Here is a 22813-nt window from a genome sequence, read left to right as displayed (position 1 = left end):
TGCCATGATGGCAGTGTGTGTGTTTGAGTGTGTGTGCATTTGTTGTATATTATAAACACAGAAGACCAATTCCAAAGAAAAAAAAAAATTATGGTTCTGTCACTCGTTTGGCAGATATTTCTGCCGTTGTTCCGCACTAACCCGGTCGAGAAAGACGTGAATCAAAGCAGAAATTGATGCCACAAGAAAGTGGGTTTTAAATGTGGAAAAGGTGTTCTGTCCCCAGTTCATGGGAATTTACATCCAAACTACTGTCAGACAGAAATGTGATCCATTTCTAGCAAATATATGAGGAAAGAATATTAAAAAAATACTAATTGTCCACTGCAAAACAAAACGTGTCTTTTTAAATTGTTAGTGTAAAAAAGTAAAAAACTATTTAATAATGAGTTCGTTTTTCTTGGCAATATTTCTTTATATCAAATGAGTAATGTTCGAATGATTCATATTCATTGATTGTGGGTTCGTTGTGGTTAAGCCAACACAGTCGGGCCTGTGGGTGGAAAGACACCTCCAGGTTGAAGATGAGGGATTAAAGTGAATTTTCAAGAGATGGGCTGTTTCAGAATAAATCCAGATTTTATGCAGACAGGCCGTAATATCGATTAGCTCATATTGTTCCAGATGCCCTCTCTCGCTCTAATCCAGGACTTGTTTAACTGTGGAAGGGGAATTAAAGGATTATTAAAAGAGCACAATGTTGCATTGCTTTTCTTATTAAAAAAAATAAATGGCTCTGGCCTTTTTCAATCTGAGACACATTTAATAATCCATTTTAATCACCCAACTTGGAGAGAGGAATTGTTAAGGCTAGCTGCGTGTTCATCTGTCGGGTGTTTAGTTTAGGAGGTTGCAATACATTCATTTGGTCAGTTTTCCTGATGACATTACAATGTAAATAATAATAATATTCCAAATTCAGCCAAATTCAGTAAAAGAACTTACTAGCTTGACAGCATCGAAACAGATACTAATATGAGCAAAGAAGCAGTGCTTGATGGGATAGCATGGAGAATGTTTCTTCATAAGGTCCCCGAGAGTCAGATACGACTGAATGGATAGTTTATCAAAATTAATTAATGCTGCAATGCATGTTGTGAACTCAAGCAGGCCTATACAGCTTATTTTACAACTGTGTGGTCAATCTTCTATTGGTGTCTTACTGTATATACAAATATTAAATACAAGTCTTCAAGCGTTCTCATGTTTAACGTGTGAAAATAAGTGTAAAATATCACATGCCAGAGTAGCTGCCAATTTACAGTGTTAGGTTTCTAACATTTCATCCAACCACTCTGAATTTACTTCAGTCAGGTTAGAAAAACTAAATCAAGTTAAAAGTCAAAAATGAATGATATAGTGACCAGTCAAATGGACAGAAACAAACATGGTACACCACACCATCTTTCTTTCCTGCCACTTAGACCTGATGTTTTTCTAGCATTATGTATTAAAAGAAGTCACACTTTATTTTAAGGTCTCATTTTCACTAACAAACCATAAACGACTTTTGCCTCAATAACTATTTGGCTGCTTATTAATAGTTAGTAAGGTAGTTGTTAAGTTTAGGTATTGGGTAGGATTATATAGTCATATATAAAATATGTGCTATATTAATAAACAGGCAATATGATAATACTAGGCATTTAATAATCAACTAGTTAATATTGAGGATTGTTCCCTATACTAAAGTGTACCATTAGTGCATTAGTCTTGAACTGAAATAGGATGACATCACTTCTCAAAAACACAACATGATGGCATCACCAAGGTACAGGATTCAGTTCCTTGTTGTTTTCTCTCTGCCAGACAAAAGAAAAATACCCATGGCATCATTCTCTATAAAAACAACTTTGTGACCTTATAAAGGGAAATTCATGCTGTCGGTATGCTAAGTGAGCTGATAATGCCAGATAATATGTGTAGGATGGATAGTAGCTATGCATAAGCCTATATGCCAAATGAGAATAAACACGTACTGCCCATGCATTCCTGCACTGTGAGATGTTTATGGCGCAACATGAAGTTCCCTTTTCAATGAATCATTGGAAATGTGAAAGTCTGTCTAATTGGAGGCCACCTACATTTGCTTTCACGCTCACGTCGTGACGTCCTCAATGACATTACATCACAATGGGCTGAATGTAAATCGCATTATTCAATCCACAGCAGAACAGCAGCAGTCAACCGATCTGCGCCACCCGAGGGTAAACTATCTGATTACCCTATGACGTGTCGCATATCTCTCACTCACAATGCGCATCTAACAGTGTTTGTGTGCCTTAAATATCGCTTACCAGTATCCTACTGTACATGTTACGTAACGTTAACGTTAATCAACATGTGTGCGATTTTTTCTTTAGGTAATAGCCTACTCAGGTCACAAACCGTTAGTGAACCGTTTGTCTCCACTGCTAGAGTAGGCTACAATTTTTAACGTTTCACCATATATAACGATATATAACACATTTTGTAACAATTCAAACGTATACACGTTTTGTTTGTGTTTACTGTACGTGCTCAAGCTGCGTGCTGTTGCTGTGGTTACCCCCCTTAACAACTTACGTTTGCTTGTCTATCTATCTGGCCGTTAGTGATACACTCGATAACTCGTAAACTTTTGTGGCTCCTGGAACGTTGTATATGAGGCTGAGTGTGAAATATAATACGTATGCCACCTTTAAGACCTCCAACCTTTTGTTTTGACTTAGTTTTGAGGGCTCAGGCCTTAATTAGCGGGCCAGCATCTTCTCCCTCATAACTCCGGGTATCTGCTTTCGTCTCGCACTAAGATTTGTTACCTTTTAAATAATGATAATGATAATAATAATAATAATAATGTTTTCTGGCTTAAATGTGAAGGCACAGTCGAATCAAATGTCAAGCTTTATCGAAGTTTACACGCAGTCAAGCTGATTCCGTGTATTTTCAACACATCGACGATTTGGACGCCATGAATTTCACAACTGTGTTTTAAAATGTAGCTCTTTATTTCTTATGGCAGAACGGTTTAATTAGGCTTAACAAATGCTTTTTAATCAATGTGCCTGCTATATATGATAGTCTTAAAAGACTATGAGCGTAGACGTGAGGAGTATCCTGTTCATCTCTTTCAGGTCAGGCAGAGAATTAAAAAAAAGTAATTTCATCTCAGTTCATCTCATCTCCAAACGCGACTCCATTTCCCCTTCATTACTGCCATCCCTTTAATCCGGCCCTATGAATAAAACCCCATGGATTTACAGGGACATCCACCAATATAAAAGTTCATCCAATAAATAGCTACTCGCATTTTGCGGAAAATTAATCACTCTGAATTCAAAATCATCATAATTGATTTGAGAAGAACACGATGAAAATCGTGTACGTCTTAATGAATAGTTTTTATTATTATTATTATTATTTTTTAAACTGGGGGACCGTTTGATTAACAGGAATAATATTCCAATAAAATAATGGCTTTTAGCCCGCACAGCGAAGAATGCACAAAGCGAAACAGGAAATATTGTTTGAGCATGTGTGATACTGTACTTTGCACACTCTAGAAGTATTACAGCGGAAAAAAACTCCGCCGACGTCGCCAAACGGCCACTTTAAATTTAATTGATTAAAGCACGTCCAGGTGCAGCGAAAGAAACGAAAACTGGACGCGTAACCAGCGCGGGTTTATTTTTTCCTTCTTCAAAGATTTTGCATGGCAGTTTTAACACACCTTAACCCGCCATGTTGAAAGTGGATTTGACACATGAGGAACGAGGATGTCGGCTCATGTTCTGCGCACCTGAGTCACGTACACCGACCGGCTCGTGACGTCCAAAAACATTTAGAAACACCGAGCGAATACGCAAACTTAAGTGCTGATATTTACGCCTGACCGTTGCGTCCTTTGAAATCGAAAGGAGGTCAGATGGCATTTGGAAAATAAAGTCAATAACAGAGCGAGAGTCGCTTTGAGGAAAAACACGAGCCGAAAATATCGCGTGTTACATAAACGTTATTTTCCACGACATTCCCAGCGCGCGCCTCTTCGGATCGTAAATATATTTATCGGCAGAATCGAAAGTGCTGGTCGCTCGACATTCGTGCTAGCCTACGTATAAATAAGGTTACTTTAATTCTCGGACCGTTTTGTCAACTCTTACGCAGACGCTTCTGTATCTTTCTGGCTGTTGCGAACAACCTCCAAATGTTTTTAACGAGGAAAAAGCGTCTGGACGCGGAAATTCGCTCAAAGAAGCGCGAGCCCGTGTCCGTCACGATCACTATTACAGAATGAAGTTCATGCTGAGAATGTTGATTTTACCTTATGCGAGTTTTTTCCGTCTATCTGAATTGAGTGATCCGGTCTTCTGGTTGAAGCAGGAGCGGTGTGTATGTGTGTGTGTGTGTGTGTGTGTGAGTGTGTCCAATATGGCATCATCCCGCATCTGCGCATGTCTCAACATCTACAGATTATTTTCAAGCCGACTCCTTCATTGACCTTTACAGTTGCAAAATTTGTTCAGCCCAATATAAATAGAAATGGGCCCGATCCTCCGCCTCCCCCGTGTGGGGAAACTAATGGCTGTGTCTTCAAACCTTGCGAGGCGCCTGCATGGACAGTATCGGGTGTTCATAGGCGCTTGCAACACTTTTGTGCATCACTGACGTGTGAATTGTTTTTGGACGCTTTAGACATTTCAATGGCCAAAAATGCCGTGTAAGCGAACGTGGTAAAAATGCTCTCTATGTAGGAAAATAACTAGGTTTTGATACACAGACAGTGTAAACAAGAGGGGGCTGCTGTTGCAACCTCGTTTGGTTTTCATCTTGATAATCTGTTTGATTATTTCTTCACACTTACGCAAAAACCATTGACCGCTTTACATGTGGAGTGTCTTTTTACTTCCATGTCTGTAAGTATAATTTAAGTTATTTTATATATATATATATATATTCTCAAAAAGAGAGAAATAACCATTAATACCGTTTCTATAATTTAATTAGTGGTTTTTTCCTTTTGTCAGCTATATCTTTTCCACAACTCATATATTTTGGTGACATTATGTAGCTTAAATATGGACAAGATCTTAAATACAGAATATTTCACAAATAAAAGTTGATGCTTTCAGTTTAAAGTCATTAAAGGTCATGCGGGTCATTGTAGTAGTCATCAAAACAAAATAGCTAAAGTACATATATCATTCATTTACAAAAATATGACTAGCTATTATATGAATATGACAATGTCGGATACATTGTAAAAAGTGACAACAAGTTAATAGTAATCTTAATGGTCTATTTCTACCTCATCTTAAAACTTCTAATAATTTTTCACTTTACTTGATTTAGAAGCCATATTTTACCAAACAAATTTATTTTACAGTGTCCGTATTCATCACAGCTTTATGCAATGAATGTTACAGTATATCTAATTGCAAATTCATGTAAAAATAGTGTATTATTTTTATAAACTCAAAGCACATTTTATTTTAAAAATTAATTTTTTGAAAATTAATATTGTTTAGAAATTATAATCCTATTCCAGACATACGAATTCAGTGCTGATCTTGTCCTCCATTGCCATCCTGTGGTAACAGTATTTAATGCTGTGCTGAATTTAAGTTGACATCAATATAATACTTTACAGTTTACAGCTCACGGTTAAGTACTACTTCTCTAGAGCAAAAAAAAAAAAAAAAAAAAAAATTTATAATTACATTACAAACAAGTGTTCTCATTTGCATTGGTAAAGAAATATGGGTTAGTTTATCAGGCAACACCATCAACACCCTAAACCACTCACACATTCATGTAGGTAGGAGACTATGTACACAAACAAGGTGAAATTCATAAAAAAAAAGAACTGCTCTCCTCTAATAAGCACAGGCTTCCACTTAGTGATGTTACAGTAACAGATGGTTCATGCCTTGAGCTTAATCTACAAGAGGAGACTGTGGCAAGCACGTCCAGGGACAGATTACCACTGCTGGAGCAGTGACCTTGTGAGAGGAGATAAACAATGTGGGTCAATACTTTATCCTCTCCATGCTGTGGGATAGAACTGAAAGTTTTGCCTATAGGGAAATTAGCTTTGGACATTATCTGGTAGTTAATACTTTGGTATGAAGGCCTTCAGAAAAGTATGTGAATGAAAATATCCATAGCACATTACAGACCCGTTTTATAATGATTTTCAAAATATCAGTATCAAGATTTGTAACTACACTGTAAAAACCTGCAGCTGTTACCTGCAAAAGACCCTTAAATGACCTTTATCTGTGTCACCTAATCATTTTGATTCAAATGTTATTAACAGTCAGTTTAGATGCTAACATGAAACACATTTATAGGTTACCTGACACATTTTTTCCCCCATGTATATGTGCAGCTGCTTTCCCCCATTCAAATAGCAGTATTTAGTAGTTTTCAGTTTTGATGTCCTGTCTAACATGCACACACCTCGAGGAAATGGACTTCAAAACCTCTTTAATTCATCAATACTTCAGTGTGTTTATATTAGAGGTATATTTTGGTCCTTTAAGTCAAATCAAAAGTCTACGCACAGTCTAGTTGTTTCATGATTGAGCACTTCTCTAGGAAGCAGGCTACTACTATACACTGTTTATACTAATAACACATTAACATTTGTTTTTTTAACCCCTTAAAAACCTTTTGGTTTCCTATTCCATATTGCTTTCTTTCTTTAAAACATACTAACACTCAAAAGTTCGCTCAGTAGGACTTTATTTATTTATTTAGATACAATCTACATATGTATAAAAGATTACTTTTATTCAGCAAGGATGCTAAATTGATCAGAAGTGACAGTAAATACATGCACATTTCTAACGTTACAAAATTTTTCTGTTCATTTTAACTTTCTATTAATCAAATAATCCTTAGAAAATGTAAAATAATACTATGAATCCACTAAATAACTAATTTAGATTCTTGAAGGATCAGGTGGATCTCTTTTTAGTTCCTTGTCTTTGTCACCCCTGTGTTTATAAGCTTGAGTGTCTCCTGTGGTTCTGTCCGTGTCATTTCCATTTAATTATGATAAGTTGGCTTGCTCAGATTTGTTCTTTGTTCCTTTTCTCCTGTTTCTTGTATTTTGTTATTTTCATAAATCCATAATTTAAAAGTTCCTGAGTTATCAAACATTACAGAACCCTGACTACCACTACTGAGGACAATGCAGAGTGCTTTTGTGCTCCTGCCAGCTTTGTGGAATGAGAAGAGAAAGCTTTTAATGGCTTATATCAATTTTGGCTCAATGAGCGTGTTAAGTCTTTTCAGCCAGGAGGCAGATGTGACTTAAAATTGGATCAGTTCATTAATTACGCTATAAGAACCTGCCTGTCCCCCTACACTGTGGGATGCATCTATGCTCCCCAATGAGCCCCAGCATTTCCCAGCCAGTGGTGGCACCCGTTCCACCCTCATTCTTGTTCCTCACTACAAAATTTAGCCCAGTGGTTCTATCACAGCCTTCCCTAGCCCAGTGGTCCCAAGACCGGTGGTCCCAATGCTCCCAAGTCCATCTGTCCCAATAGTTCGATAGTCCCAATACAGCACCCTCTATACCTGTGGTCTCAGTGCTCCCAATTTTGGTTGTCCCAGGGCATTTATTTTTTATTTTTTGCTATTGACTTTTGATGACCCAGTTCAACCATACTAAACAAAAATGACACCTTTGCATTTCATTTTTGTTTTTGATGAATAGTGTAGAACTTTCTTCTTCTGCATCAGATTCTTCATGCAATTTGTTTTAGCTGCGCCCTCTACTGTACAGACGTGAGTTTACATGTCCTTCAGCCTGAGGTGTTTTCATTTCACTTTTGTTGTGAAAAGGGCTTTTACGTTTGTAAAATAACTTTTAAAGTATTAAGGACCAATAATCAAGTCTTGTAATGTATTAATAATTTAATACATTACTTTCCATAAAATTAATTAAGTAACATAATTAATTTTTAAAGCTGTAATGAAATAGTGTAATGCATTACTTTTAAAGTAATTTTGCCCAACACTAATGAATACAAAATAAACAGACACACCACCTCCAGGTTTCAGTGAACAAAACTTAACAAGATAATAGAAGACATGACTTAAAACATAAAACAAAACAAAAGCTGCTGTACACAGCTGTGATAACAGCTCCTAAAATATAGTAAATAAAGTCATTGTTAGTCAAAATAATGCAGTACAATATCTATTGAACAAAATGGTTTGCATAGTCAAAGTAATTGATAGTAAACTGGAGTGATTTCTTACTGTTTTACTTTGGGATCATTTTTATAAGCAATAAATCAAATACAGTTTAGTTGCCGATTAATGCACCTCATTTGGCCTGTATGTCCTTTGAAGTCAAATCTATGAATCTGTTGTTGTTGTTGTATCATATGTCATTTCTTCTGTTGGACACGCTTCAGTTCTGGCTCACTGTTGCATTCCATAACTTAATGTCTTTAGAGTTACTGTATGGATCACTGAAGCTGAAAAAATCAAGCTGTCCCACCCCATTACACGCCTTTTACTGTCAGTCACGGCTGAAAAGTGGCTGAAAAAAAGCTGTGGTAACTTCTGAAAAACGCCTGTAATTTTCAGTGTTTTGTGAACGGTTTTCTCATAATGTTAGATTTTATAAGGTCCAAGAGGCCAGCAGATGCATCACACAAGTAGGCTATAGCAGCATACACTGGAATTGATTAGAACGATTGACTGCCCTATTCCAAGAGGTCCATCAATAACTTCTATTTGTTCACTTTGGTTTATAAATAAAATACAGAGAAGTAATATAGATATAGGAAGCATGTTTCTCATATTCTCAGGTAAGTTTACTTTTGAAAACTTACCTGAGAATATGAGAAACATGCTTCCTATATCTATCTATGGTCATAGACCTGGTGCAATAAGCAGCCCCCCCCCATCTATATATATATATATATATATATATATATATATATATATATAAATATATATATATTATTTTGCACCTGATTTCGTTGTACTCTATATAATATAATTCAAAAATAAAGAAGAAAAAAAAAGTGTAACACTGTATTATAAGGTGTCCTTGTTACATACGTTACATGTACTTACTATGATAATAACAAAAAAGTATGCATAATTACATTCAAGTTACCCTAATCCTAACCATATAGTAAGTAATTAATATTACTCCGTACTTAAATGTATATTTACACTGTAACAAGGACACCTTAAAATAAAGTTAAAAAATTAATAAATAAATAAACAAACAAAGAGTAAATAAGAGTAGCTTGTCCTGGTGTATGTGGGACAAGCGCTGCAGGTGATGTCAGCAGCAGGAGGTGACGTCAGCAAGCCGCTTTCCCCCCCCCCCCCCCCCCCCGTGTTGATCAAATAACAAGAAAGAAAGAAAGTGACCTGAGAGAAATGATTCGTCTTGTGCCACATCGGTCAGTTTCGACACGACTGTGACAGCGCCGGTGGTGTGCAGTCAATGCTGTCTCTCGTCTTCGTCTTCTCGCCAGTGAACTAACGGAAAATCTGTTTTAAGTCGTTTGCGCGAGGATTTCACTTCCGAGAATGATCTTATGAGTCTTCTTTTGATTTATACTGGTCACAATGTTAGTTTTGTGGAGGAGCAGCAGTAATATGAGTGACCTGGTGGGTCCGGTGGATCAGGGTTGTGTGGACGGATCTCTGATGGACGGGTTCAGTGTTTTTATTCAGGGGCTGTTGGCTGTTCTGGCTTTCAGCACTTTAATGTGTGAGTTTCTTACGATTTTTAAACCAAACCGCGAATGAACCGATGTTTCTGTGTGATGTGATAGTGTTTTCTTTCTTATTTTTCTGATTGTGGATACGATGTAGCACGTGGCTTGGGGTTTGTTTGTTTGTTTACAGTCTTGTTTGTTAGCTGTTGTAGTAGTATATGGAGGTAAGTTACTGTGGTACAGTGATGCATAAAAAGTTTTTTTTGTTTTTTATACTTGGTTTTGGTTCAAGCATGGCATTTATATTATACTTAAAAAAGTAACGTTACCAACAATATTTCATTCAGTGAACATGTTTGGAACACCCAGATTAAGCCATGTTTACTGTTTAGTGTTCCCTGTACAGAAAATGACAACTATAGTAGTTACTTGCTTCTTAAAATGACTAATAACAAAATTTAAATGACATTTGTTGATCTACTTATGTTTAATCTATCTTAATATTTAAACAAATAACTGACACATGTTTAGGCTAAGCAGAATATGTACAAAAACACATTTAATATGTACAGAACAGAGAACATGTGATGGTTTTAATCTGATCCGGCCTTAGTTAATGTCTTGTAATCAGTTTTTTTTTATCCTTCTTCCTGGTGCTTTTAATTCATTCACTCTTCACATTGTGTGCTTATTCAAGATCTGAAGTGTTTAACCATCAAGCAATACAAAAATGTATGACTTTTAATCAATAGCACTGCATATTATAATATCCCACATAAATTTGTGCCCTATGAAATGTTTTTCTTTCACTCAATTTTATACCACATTTCAGTCTCCATCTCATACATCATTTTTTAATGAGGAATAAGACATTTAGACTAATTGTCATCTGGTAACAATTTGTATGTGCAGTTCAAATGGTGATAGAAAACATTGAAATATTAGGCTATTTTAAGATGGTGATTTCTACAGCTGAAAAAGGGAATTAAAAAAAAGGAATAAAAAATAATTCATAAAAAAAAATGTAGGCTGATTTTATCAACTGGGAATTGATTGGCTCATGCGGCGTTTGCAAAAACAATGCATAAAGATCTATTGGTTTCTTGATCACCATTATCGAGTAGCGAAGAGATGTCAGCAGAAAATGAAAAAGATTCATGTTTTTTATTTTCTGCGATATCTATTGTCTATACGTGTAATTCCCGTTTGCATTGATTCCCATTAAAATGACTGGATATGGTCTGTCAAGAATGCTCAAACAATCCCTTTTCTGTGAGGACGAGTATCGCTCAAAGATAAGCTAGTTTAGCTGTGTGATAACAGCATCGACTCCTGTTGCTCATGTGATGTTCAGATCCCAAACTCAAGCTGGAGGCTTCGAGACGTGGCCTTCCTCTCAAGTTTAAACCCTAAGGTCCAGAGTTGTTTCTTTCCCAATATCCAACCATGTCATGTGATCATTCAGTTCAAAGAGACACCATAGTGTTTGCTCGGTTAATGTTTGGCCATTCTGACCTAATATTCGTTCAAACTGCTACTGAACATTTATAAAGTGTTACAATTTTTTTGTACTTTGGTGTAAGATTAAAACTTTGAGGAACATGTCCCACATTTGGGGTACAGATAGGAATGAGAACTAAAAACATGAAGTTAGGTTTCTAATCGATCGGAATTTGGATTTGTGCCTGTTAGATGATAAAATAGGTGAAAAAAGGCCAATTTAGCAATGTCCCGGCATGATGGCAGTGAGTTTTAGGCCTCACATTAAAAAAAAAAATATATATATATAATTTTTGTCAAAGGATGTAAAATAGATTTATTATTTTTTTCACAAATTTATTATTATTTGGTCATGCACTGAATAACCCCCCAAAAACATGGTAAATGACCTCTGACCTTTCTAAAGTTACACATTACCATGGATCTGTGCTGTGCCTGTTGATCATTAAACTTTTTGCAGTGTACAGGAAAAAATAAAAAATGAAATCCTAATCATTAGTTATAATCGGAGGATGGGCATTTGTTTATTCATGTATTTATTTATTTATTTTCCCAGTGAGGAGTTTGGCTTACATTTTCAGGATAGATTAAGACATTCGAGCTCAAAACGAAGCTGGGAGAAGCTCTGTCTGTAACAGCTGTGCTTTATGAACACTGTCAGAGCTCTGCTTATGTTTGTGTTCTTACTGTATGCACTTCCTCTTTGTTATTCTGGCTACTTCCTGGCTTCTTTTTGGCTGCTTATCTTTGTTGACGTCATCACTGTTGGTTTCCTCAGACATTCAATAATCATCATCCTGCTTCTGTTTGGCTGGTGCTTACAGACTAACCGTTTGCATATTTGAAAACCGTCCAGAGATGTCTGTCAGATTCTGTTAGGGTGGGCTAAAAGAGTTTTGGCATTCAATGCAGTAATTCTGTTCCTTGAGAGCGCTTGTTGTGATGTGCATCAGTGATAGCATTATTTCATTTCTAATTTGTTTTGTGAAATATTTTGCTTGCAATTTTTCTTCTTTTTAAAAAAATGTCACTTGATTTGATTTTTGTTAACTAACTGAAACAGACAACCTTTTTATCTCATTTTTGTCCCTCCATTGCATCCAAGCCAATGTGTGTTCCTTATGGAACACATATAACTTATTGGATATTAATCAGAATTAATATTTTCATTCAATAAGGATTCAGGAAATTGAACAAACATGACAGTAAAGACGTTTATCATATTACAAAAGTTTGTATTTCAGATAAATGGTGTTCCTTTGTTCATCAAAAACCCTGAAAAGGATTGAATCGCAAAACTATATTAAGCAATACAAAACGGTTTTAGATATCGATAACAATAAGAAATGTTTCTTGTGCAAAATTAGCATATTAGTATCATTTCTGAAGGATCATGTGACATTAATGATCGAATTCATTTTAAATGTATATTAAATAATAATAATAAAAAAATTGTAATATTTGACAACATTACTGTTTTTTTATGGAAGCACATGGGTAGCGATATTCAATTTGCAATGTAATATGCAAAATGACAATGCAATATGTAAAATGACAATGCATTTCTGTATTTAAATTTACATTTTCCAATACATTTGTGCAACGTTTGGTGCAAAATGAAAATGAAATTACATAATTTTCATTTGCCATTTCATACACCAGTTTTAATATGTAAAATGAATACTAATTTTAACGCTTTATAAGTTGCAAAATTAAAATGAAAATGTATTACAGAAATGATCAGTGTTGGGAAGGTTACTTTGGAAATGTAATAGGTTACAGATTACAAGTTACCCTATTTAAAATGTAATAGTAGTGTAACTTTTTCAATTACTTTATTAAAGTAATGTAACTGATTACTTTTGATTACTTTTAAAAATCTCTAATAAATGCTTATTTGCAACCGTTAGTCAACATTTACACTATGCAGGTTTAACCTTAAAGTAGAGCTCAATACTGTCAGACTTTCACCATCCGTCATCACCTGAATTAAGATGATCAAATTTGAACACATCCACCACACAATCAGACTTTAGTTATGCATTTTACTTTAAGATTGATCTGAAGTTCAATGCAAATTTAAAATTTAAAAGAAATTGTTTAGTGAAACTTTTTTTGAAACCAAATCTTTGCATAGTTACAGGAAACACTGCTTCTAACAATAGTTTGGAAAGAAAAAGTTAATTAAAAAATAATAAATAAAAGCATATACATCAACTCAAATATGTTTATGTAATAAGCATACCTCCTATTCTGTGTACTAAACTCCTGAAACATTGCTGCTCTTTGTATATGATGATAGTTTTCTCAAAACAAGTTAAATGCTCATGAAGTGATTCATGATAGAGATTGTGTTTATGTGTTCATGTACTAATATATCGAGACGGCAGAGGTTGAAATCACTCCGAGCTTCAGTAGGCCTATGTATAGTAAATGAAACCGCAAGTCTGCATCAATTTCCATGAGGGGTGGACTGGGAAATAATTTCAGACCAGGAAATCTCTAACTCATACAAACAAATTCATGGACAACACTATTTTTTGTATGGACCTGACATAAAAAAGGTTTAAATCTTTAGTTTGGGGACATGCAAAATAATTATAAGTCCTCTCCTGAACTGCACCTTCACTTCCATTTTTCTTTTCAGTCTCTTTATTTTGCCCTGTTATCCATTTCTCTCATGACTTTAATACTCAAGATTTAACAAAACTATACTTTCTAAATTGCCTACATGTCAAAATGAGTGCATCACTTCAATATATTTATAGAAAAATCCTAATTCATGAGTCATGTTTTTCCCTCAGACAAATTTGCCATGCTTTTATTATATAAAAGTACATTAACCTTGTTTTATTTATTTGCAAATGGATTACCATTTGTATTTGTTTTTAAATAAATACATTTGTAAAATAATTTTTAATTTGTGGCATGGTGTATTGTGTGCTTTGTGGCAATAGTAACCTTTGTCTCTGGATTTATAGCAAAATATTAAAACATACATTTTTGTAAGGGTTGTGTAGTTGTCTGTCGTAGCTTCCCCTAAACCTATAATAAAATCTCATTATTTTTCAGCTTAATTACTACTGCAACATTACAATAGATAATAATGATGTCATTTATGCAGTATTTTGAGTGAGTGTGATCAATGTGCTGTTGCTCCTTGACTAAGTGAACAAATACAAAACTACTATAGCATCTTTACAGATGAAACTGACCTGCACTGCAAACCCTGAACAGTAGTTTTGCTTCTCTGCTCCAGCTGTGCGCTACATTCCACTCCGGTCTCCCTCTCTCGCATTGATTACTCTGAGTCTGATCCAAACCGTTCGGCGGAGGCGCGGAGAGCGCGCGCGCCCAACCATTGCCAGTCACAACTAACCGATCCATGAATTATTAGAGATGTAATTATCGAATGGCGGATTCGGAAATGATCGCTTTAGTACAGTACATTCGGCAGGCAATTATACAATAATAATATTAAAATAGCGGGACAAATCGTCTGCCAGGCCACCGGGAATTGTCGCGGTTCTCCAGATGTCCGGTCCGCGCCTGTTCTCCACAGACATTCAGAACGTGCAGGATTCATAATGTCTTTCGCGGCTTAATATTAACAGACACTAGGCTATGCTTTGATTCAAGTGTACTGACCTACTTTTGATTTATTTGTCCAAAATGTGGCATATTCTGTCCGCGTTAGGCAATAGCAATCCCGTTTTTATGACTGGATTCTACGAACCAGACTATGTTTCTGCATCGCGGAAATTATAGGGCCGTGTGTCTCAGAAGAAATCATTTAAATCTGTATGTGTATGTGTGAAATGTAATCCCCTTTGTAATCTTTAAAAATTTCATAAGTAACTGTAATTTAATTACTCACTTTTTCTTAGTAACTGTAACTGATTACAGTTACATTTATTTTGTAATTAAATTACGTAACGCCGTTACATGTAACTAGTTACTCCCCAACACTGGAAATGATTAGATATGTCTAACATGTTCAAGCAAAAACTGTGGCAAAATTATCATTTAAATGCTATTTTTCTCAAATGCATTAACACTCACAGTCAAGACACTTACGATTGCATTTTCATTCAGTGTCCCGCAATGAATGTAGCAAAATTCAATGTGCACATTGAAAATGCATTCCGAGCCGATCACGTCTCCGCCCACTCCCGCCATGTCAATCACTGCGTGAACAAGGCGGGGCTTGCAGAAGGTCAGAGACTCAAATCTCAAGAAGAGGATTCAAGTGAGAGAACATGGACAAGACAGTTGTACGTGTACGTTTTGATCATTTCGGTTTATGGCTTCAATATTACATTCGCACTTGTGGGCGGCACTGAAACGCTGCTTTCATCTGATTGGTCGAATCGCTCAACCTTCAACTCGGTCTTTTCATTCTTTCAGGCAGAATAAGAGTCAGTGCGAGTGAAGCACTGTAATGTCTGAAACTACACTCACTGTTAATTAGCATAATATTTGAATCAGATGATGCTGGCCACATAATTCGTGCTGCTGCGACTTGCAAGAGACCCCGTTCAATTATTTCTAGGTTATAGTATTGTATAAATATTGTCCCACTGATAAAAACAGTGCAAATAGTTCTGTCTCCTTGGATAACAGTGAAGTGGAAATAAATATAGTTAAATTTATGAAATAAAATTAAATAGGATTTTTGGGAAGGTAAGTCTGGCCAGTTATTCAGCAACACGAGTCAGACGAGTCTGAAGATCTGAGCTGAATTTGGTGAAACATTAAAGTTCTAGTCTGTGTCAGTTACTATCATAATAAATAATAATAATAATGTTACCCGTATTTTTCTGTATAAGTTGCATCAGTCCAAAAATACGTTATGACGAGGAAAAAAACATATATAAGTCGCATTTATTCAGAACCAAAACATTACTGTCTACAGCCGCGAGAGGGCGCTCTGGGGTAGGCTACAGGAGCACTGAGCAGCATAGAGCTAATTTTACTATTTTTATTTCAGAAATGTAACAATATTAATTTTTACAATTATTTATTAATGTCACACACACATACCTAGTGCCTTATGACTTAAAAGATGAGAGTGGTAAATGTTACAGACATGGAACTGTTCAGTCTATTATTGATTTTTATTTCCACTTCACTTTTTTCCAAAGAGACAGAACTATTTGCACTGTATTTATCAGTGGGACAATATTCATACAATACTACAACCTAGAAATAATGTGCAGGTTGCAGCAGCACGAATTATGTGCCCAGCTACATCTGATTCAAATATTATGCTAATTAACAGTGAGTGTAGTTTCAGACATTACATTGCTTCACTCGCACTGACTCTTATTCTGCATGAAAGAATGAAAAGACCGAGTTGAAGGTTGAGCGATTCGACCAATCAGATGAAAGCAGCGTTTCAGTGCCGCCCACAAGTGCGAATGTAATATTGAAGCCATAAACCGAAATGATCAAAACGTACACTGACCAACTGTCTTGTCCATGTTCTCTCACTTGAATCCTCTTCTTGAGATTTGAGTCTCTGACCTTCTGCAAGCCCCGCCTTGTTCACGCAGTGATTGACATGGCGGGAGTGGGCGGAGACGTGATCGGCTCGGAATGCATTTTCAATATGCACATTGAATTTTGCTACATTCATTGCGGGACACTGAATGAAAATGCAATCGTAAGTGTCTTGACTGTGAGTGTTAATGCATTTAAGAAAAATAGCATTTAAATGATAATTTTGCCACAGTTTTTGCTTGAACATGTTATACATATCTAATCATTTCTGTAATACATTTTAATTTTAATTTTGCAACTTATAAAGCGTTAAAATTAGTATTCATTTTACATATTAAAACTGGTGTATGAAATGGCAAATGAAAATTATGTAATTTAATTTTCATTTTCATTTTGCACCAAACGTTGCACAAATGTATTGGAAAATGTAAATGTAAATACAGAAATGCATTGTCATTTTACATATTGCATTGTCATTTTGCATATTACATTGCAAATTGAATATCGCTACCCATGTGCTTCCATAGTTTTTAATGTGTCTTTGATTAAATAAATGCAGCCTTGGTCAGCACATAATAGTTCTTTATTTATTTTTTAACTCTAAGATGTCTTTACATCTTTGTCTTTCCAGTGAAAAGGTTTCGTGAACCCGTCGGAATAAGAAGACCATGGAGGATCTGGTAATAATATTGAACATTAGTTCAGAATTAGGGCAAACTAATACCAAAATAGCACAGCAGAGAGCAAAATCTCGTTCTTTTTTTTGTTTTCTCCAGGATCTTTGATACGTCGAAGCAGGCCATTGGGGCTCTTTTCATGCATTTTGCCAACATTTTCTTGTCCACACTCACCAATGAAGATCCCTGTTCTCTGTGAGTCAGTTATTAGCCTGATTATTTGTCAAGTTTATTGCTTTAACCCGGCATTAAACTAACCGAATGTTCTTTTCTGTTTTTAACAGATATCTATTGAACTTCCTATTGGATGCCACACTGGGAATGCTGGTGATCTGGGTGGAGGTGAAGGTTGTTTCCAAGATAGTGGAACATAAACAGCTAACACTGCTGATGTTTGGAGAATATGGTGAGTTACACTGATAGAAGCTGGTTAGAATGAGTGGACAGTGGAGATAAGGGCTCAGTTTAATGTACAAGACTACAGTCATAACACTCAGGAAAACGGAAACCATAAATTCAAAGCAAAAGAGAGACTGATGCATCGATTTGAGGCGTTTGTTAGCACCAGAGGGCGCTGCATGATAATAGTTTTCAAATATGTTTGGGTAGTTTCCACACATTGCCTTTTCCCTCTGATGGATTCCCTTGGTAAAAACTCCATTGAAAAATCTAATTACACACACACTCACACGTGTGCACACACACTCAAAACAGATGGAGTACGCCCATGGTTTCACATGATTTCGGCCAAACAGTTGTTCATGTTTTTCTGCTCAGATCAGTTTTGAAATCCCTGATTTGACTGTGCGCCATGTCCAGTTTACTATAATGGAAAAAGTGCTCAGATGCTCAAATCAGTGCTATTAATATAATACAACTACCAGAATTCATTAAAGTTAAAGAGAATGATTTCTTAAGATTGTTTTTGGAAGAACATAAGTGCTATATAAACAGATAAATAAATCTTTGATTAAATACAATTGCCAATCTAGCGTTCAATAAATAATAATAAAAAAAACTAAAATAATGTACTTGTATAGCAAAAAATACATGTATGTATCTTTCACAAAAAAAGAGATGAAATGTCAACATTAACATCTGATCACTTAATAACTACATAGCAATAGTGTCAAGCACTTCAGAAATGTTATAAATTGTAGTACACTTTTGAATGTCTTTCAGGTGATCCTCCCCGGATAGCAGCCTGGTTGGCTCAGTGCTCAGTGTATTTACTCATAGTTGCTGTGGAGAAAAGTGTGGTCACTCTGGTGCTGCTCGTCCCTGGGTGGACCAATGTAAGAGAAACATTCACACACTCAGATGTTCTGTCATTGTGACACAGACTCCCACTGGCATCAATTCCCTAAACTAATACTGGTCTCTGATCCTTTCAGTGCATACGGCATACATTCAGTTTCATACTTTCTCACTGTAGGATGTCTAGATATTGTCAAAACATTTGTAGACAGATTTCATATTATCATTTAAAAATTCTTGAAGCGTTGACCGCTGGTGTGTTTGTGTGTTATAGCTGGAGGAGGTGGTTCTGGACTACATCCCAAACCCACAGCTGGAGCTGGCTATCGTCATGCTGATCGTGCCTTTCATTGTAAATGTGAGTGCTATCTATCTATCTATCTATGGTTATGTAATATAATGGCACTTATTTCTGTAAATATATATTTGTTTCAGTTTATAATGTTCTGGGTGGTGGACAGTTTAACAATGCGGAGATCTAAGAAAATGACGTCCCTGGAGGGCTCACGTGACTGTCCTAAGCAAGGAGAGGTGTTGCCAAATGACAGCAATGGCGAAGCTGAGGTGAGCATGTCCCAATAAATAAAAAAACATTTCACTTGTAAAATCACAGTTTTGATCAAAATTGTAATGTAATAGTGAATTATTATCTAACCAATATCTGAATTCAGATTAGATAGAAATACAATGGTTCTTTAAAGTAACAAATGCCAGTTTTACTCAGGGGTCACTTCTTGCAAGATATGAATCGAAGTGTGTCATTTCTGTGGCACCAAAGAGAATTCCAAATTTCATAATATCATCATGTGCAATCCTTAGGATGTTCTTTATCATGGGTTTAACAAATGGGTGTTGACATCCAGGAACAAATGAGTCAGTTAAAATCCTTAACCTGATCCTAATGACCCTGCTCCCCACATCTGTCCCTCAAGACATTTCATTCTAGTCTGGATTAATTCAGATGGTTAGTCTCAGGCCTGAAGAATAAAGCAAGGGGGAAAAACAAAGCTAATGCAAACAATAAAATGCAGTTAACAATATTATTGTGTATAGTAAAAATGGCATGGATTTACCAAGTTTTGCAATGGAGGAGTGGCACATTTTCTGTTATTGACTTCAAAAAGCATGATGTACCCATTCAAACTCAATTCTATTTTTACGGAAATTCATCATCATTCATTAGACCGATTACATATGTGTAACCTGACCTCAACCGTAAACAAAATAAACAAAACAAAATGAAATATGACCCAGACTACATGAAATACAGATTAAAATGATCAGAAAGCCAAGTCAAGAGCATGAAACCATCAAAATTCAGCAAGTGTTTTCTCATTCAGCCTGTACTACGTTCACTATTTTCCATATTATTGGATTTATGAATAAACTGCATATAATATGTTTGATTTTACTGACAGCCACTTGAGTCCCAATGTAAAATCTGGGTCCCTGAAGCAAAATTATTTAAACCCCACTGGACTAATTACATTTTTTAGTAGCTTGGCTTTATTCTGGCATATGATTTCAAATGAAATGTGCCAGCTGAAATGAATGTTTTGTTTCTTGGGTTGTATATGAATAGTTGGATTGTGTGTTTGTGTATTGTATTCTTCTTCTTGAATGATGGGATTGTGCTAAATGAATGTGATTAAAGGACAGATATTTTTTTAATATTGGCGTCATTTGTCCAAAGACCTTTCCAAAGGCTGTTGACCTCTAGGGTCAAAATGTCTTCATTTGTTGGGCAATACAGTGTCTTTCCCATCTCTTTTACTTTGTTCTCCTCTTCTTCTCTTTTATTTTTTTCTCATCCCTCTTTCCCTTACTCCTCCAGTTGTGGAAGTGTGCCAGCTTCTCACAAATCATCCATTTGTTCGGCGGGAGCAGTGACATTTGGAACATGTTTCCATAAGCTCATGCTATAGAGAATGAACCCAAATCTGTGGATAAGTGTGTTTGATGACTGCCAATATGAACGAGAACTTAAAGGGATACTCCTCCCCAAAATGAACATTTTGTCATTAATCACTTTCCCCCATGTCGTTCCAAACCCATAAAAGCTTTGTTTGTCTTGGGAACACAATTTAAGATATTTTGGATGCAAACCAGGAGGCTTGAGACTGTCCCATAGACTGCCAAGTAAATGACACTGTCAAGGTTTTCTCGTACAAACAGTATTCTCGTCGCTTCGTAACATTACAGTTGAACCACTGATGGCAGATGGACTATTCTGACGATGTCTTTCATACTTTTCTGGACTTTGACACTATTATTTACTATGGGACAGTCTCAAGCCTCTCAGTTTTCATCCAAAATATCTTAAATTGTGTTTTGAAGATGAATGAATCTTTTACGGGTTTGGAACGACATGGGATTAATGACAACATTTTCATTTTGGGGTGTAGTATCCCTTTAAAAACTGGTGTAGTATCAATGTTCTGCTGAATCCATGCATCTGGGCTTGTGGTTTTATAATCGGTAGATTTACGCAACTATAAAGTGATCCAGCTCACATGAACGGGTAAACGATCATGTGTAAAATCTGACCAGACTCTTCAGCTGACCTCAGACTGTGTTTATATGTTTGTGTAGGTGCTGTTAAAGGAAGAGGAAGATGATGCTACAGTGTGTTCTGAACAGGAAGACCACGTCTCTACAGAAGAGGTGTTGATACGAGTCTGAATGGAAGTTTAAAACAAACGTTTAGAAGTATACTTGGCAGAATTGCTTAAACACTATATATTTGTTCCTAAACCTAGTGAGCTGCCTTGATGTTTACTTCCTAAATAGGCAGATGCCTTTCAGAGTGAAATGGAAACTCCTAAGTGACTTTGGAACACTCTAATTAGACTTCAACTTGGCACAACTCAGAACTTTTCACGCCAAGTACACACTTGAGATGGGACTCCGTTGATACCAATAGAGTTTGGCATTAGTATGTTGCTAAGCTAACAACACAGTACCATAGGCTGAAGACATGTCTCCCCTTCCTACCACTATGGAAAAGTGAAGCCAAAACATCTCAGTATGGCCGCTGTCATCTTGCGAAAATGATGTAATTTGGATCCCCAGTCTGCGCAGTAGTGATTAATTTGGAGACTGCGTAATAGGGATCAAGAAGTGAAGTCGCGGTATCAAAGTATCATCCAAACTCCCGCAGACCCAAACACACACTCACAATCATGACGCCACAACCCATTTTTGTAGCATAAATTTTATTCATTTCATAATTTAGTTTTGCTCACATCCCATTTGTTTACATGGAGAGGCAGCCAACAGATGGCGATCAAAATGGTTTGGCTTTACTTTTCAGGTCATGTGCGGCACATTTGCACAATACTTGAGACGATACTATGTATGTAAAATTGTCAATGTTTTTAGTTAGATTGATAGATGCTTTTTAGCATTACATGAAATGTGTTTATCATCAATATTTGTTTTAAGAAATTTGTATGCTAATATGGTCTGGAACAGCCTTCTTCTGGGAGAGTGCCAATGATGCTTTAAATTAATATTTTCATGGGAGAGTAGATTTACAATTGTTTCAATTGAGGAGTGTCTTCAAAACACCATTTTTAACTAAAAACGGGAAGAAACAATTGCATTGTGGCTGTTCAATACACGCTAATGGTGCTTTGTGCATCTGAAAACCCAAACTTTTGAAAATGGATTTGAAAAAGTGCAAGGTTTTGAAAACCGTTATCGTTTCAGTGTAAACTACAAAAACACAAATTTGTGTAAACTGTAATGTCATGAACATGCAATGTTGTCAACTGTACATGAAAAACACACTTTGTTTTTCATTTAAACATGCCCCGAGTCTGATGTTAGCATGGGGCTAAGCTAACAACACAAAAGGTAAACAGATTCCTTTGTCAACGTTTCTCTCAGATCATCTGCCATCTTAAAATGTAAAAAAAAAAAAAAGTAAATATAATAAATGACTTTTTTCTGGAACTGCCTTTTGGAGCAGCTGGGAAGTTTTAACAAAATTTTAAGCAGACATGCGATTTGTCATGCTATACTTCATGTAAAACTGCATTTTGCTTATACTTTTATAATTGTTATCCATGCAGCTTATATAAAATGTTAACTCATTTTAATTAAGATGCTACATTGAATATTTGAGCATTTAAAAATTCATGTCAGGCTTTGAGAAGTAGAGAATAAAAATGTAATATATAATATGGTCAC

General features: G+C 35.9%; 2 protein-coding genes across 5 annotated transcripts in view; one reads left to right on the top strand and one right to left on the bottom strand.

Annotated features, from left to right (window-relative positions):
• Positions 1-4609, bottom strand: part of LOC132105903 (scm-like with four MBT domains protein 2) — a 37860-nt gene extending 33251 nt beyond the window's left edge. For 2 of the 4 annotated variants that reach the window (XM_059511424.1, XM_059511423.1), the window contains exon 1: positions 4304-4609. Coding sequence is in view for 2 of the 4 variants with exons in the window: in XM_059511421.1 (XP_059367404.1) it covers positions 2085-2124 (40 nt within the window). In the remaining 2 variants the exon portion in view is untranslated. Of the gene's footprint in view, positions 1-2084; positions 2437-4303 lie in introns of those variants that run through there. The other 2 variants (XM_059511421.1, XM_059511422.1) reach the window with 1 other exon arrangement.
• A 4875-nt stretch (positions 4610-9484) lies between these two features.
• LOC132105902 (store-operated calcium entry regulator STIMATE-like) lies at positions 9485-21800 on the top strand. The gene is made up of 8 exons (XM_059511420.1): positions 9485-9736; positions 17317-17365; positions 17462-17557; positions 17647-17768; positions 18545-18657; positions 18894-18977; positions 19055-19183; positions 21212-21800. The coding sequence occupies exons 1-8, from the start codon at positions 9592-9594 to the stop codon at positions 21299-21301; spliced, it is 828 nt and encodes a 275-aa protein (XP_059367403.1). The 5' UTR covers positions 9485-9591; the 3' UTR covers positions 21302-21800.
• The last annotated feature ends 1013 nt before the right edge of the window (positions 21801-22813 follow it).

The sequence above is a fragment of the Carassius carassius genome, chromosome 26 (genome assembly GCF_963082965.1).
Source record: "Carassius carassius chromosome 26, fCarCar2.1, whole genome shotgun sequence".
Classification (NCBI taxonomy): Eukaryota; Metazoa; Chordata; class Actinopteri; order Cypriniformes; family Cyprinidae; genus Carassius; species Carassius carassius.
The sequence above is the reverse complement of the archived record's forward strand: the minus strand, read 5'-3'. Positions and strand labels throughout refer to the sequence as shown.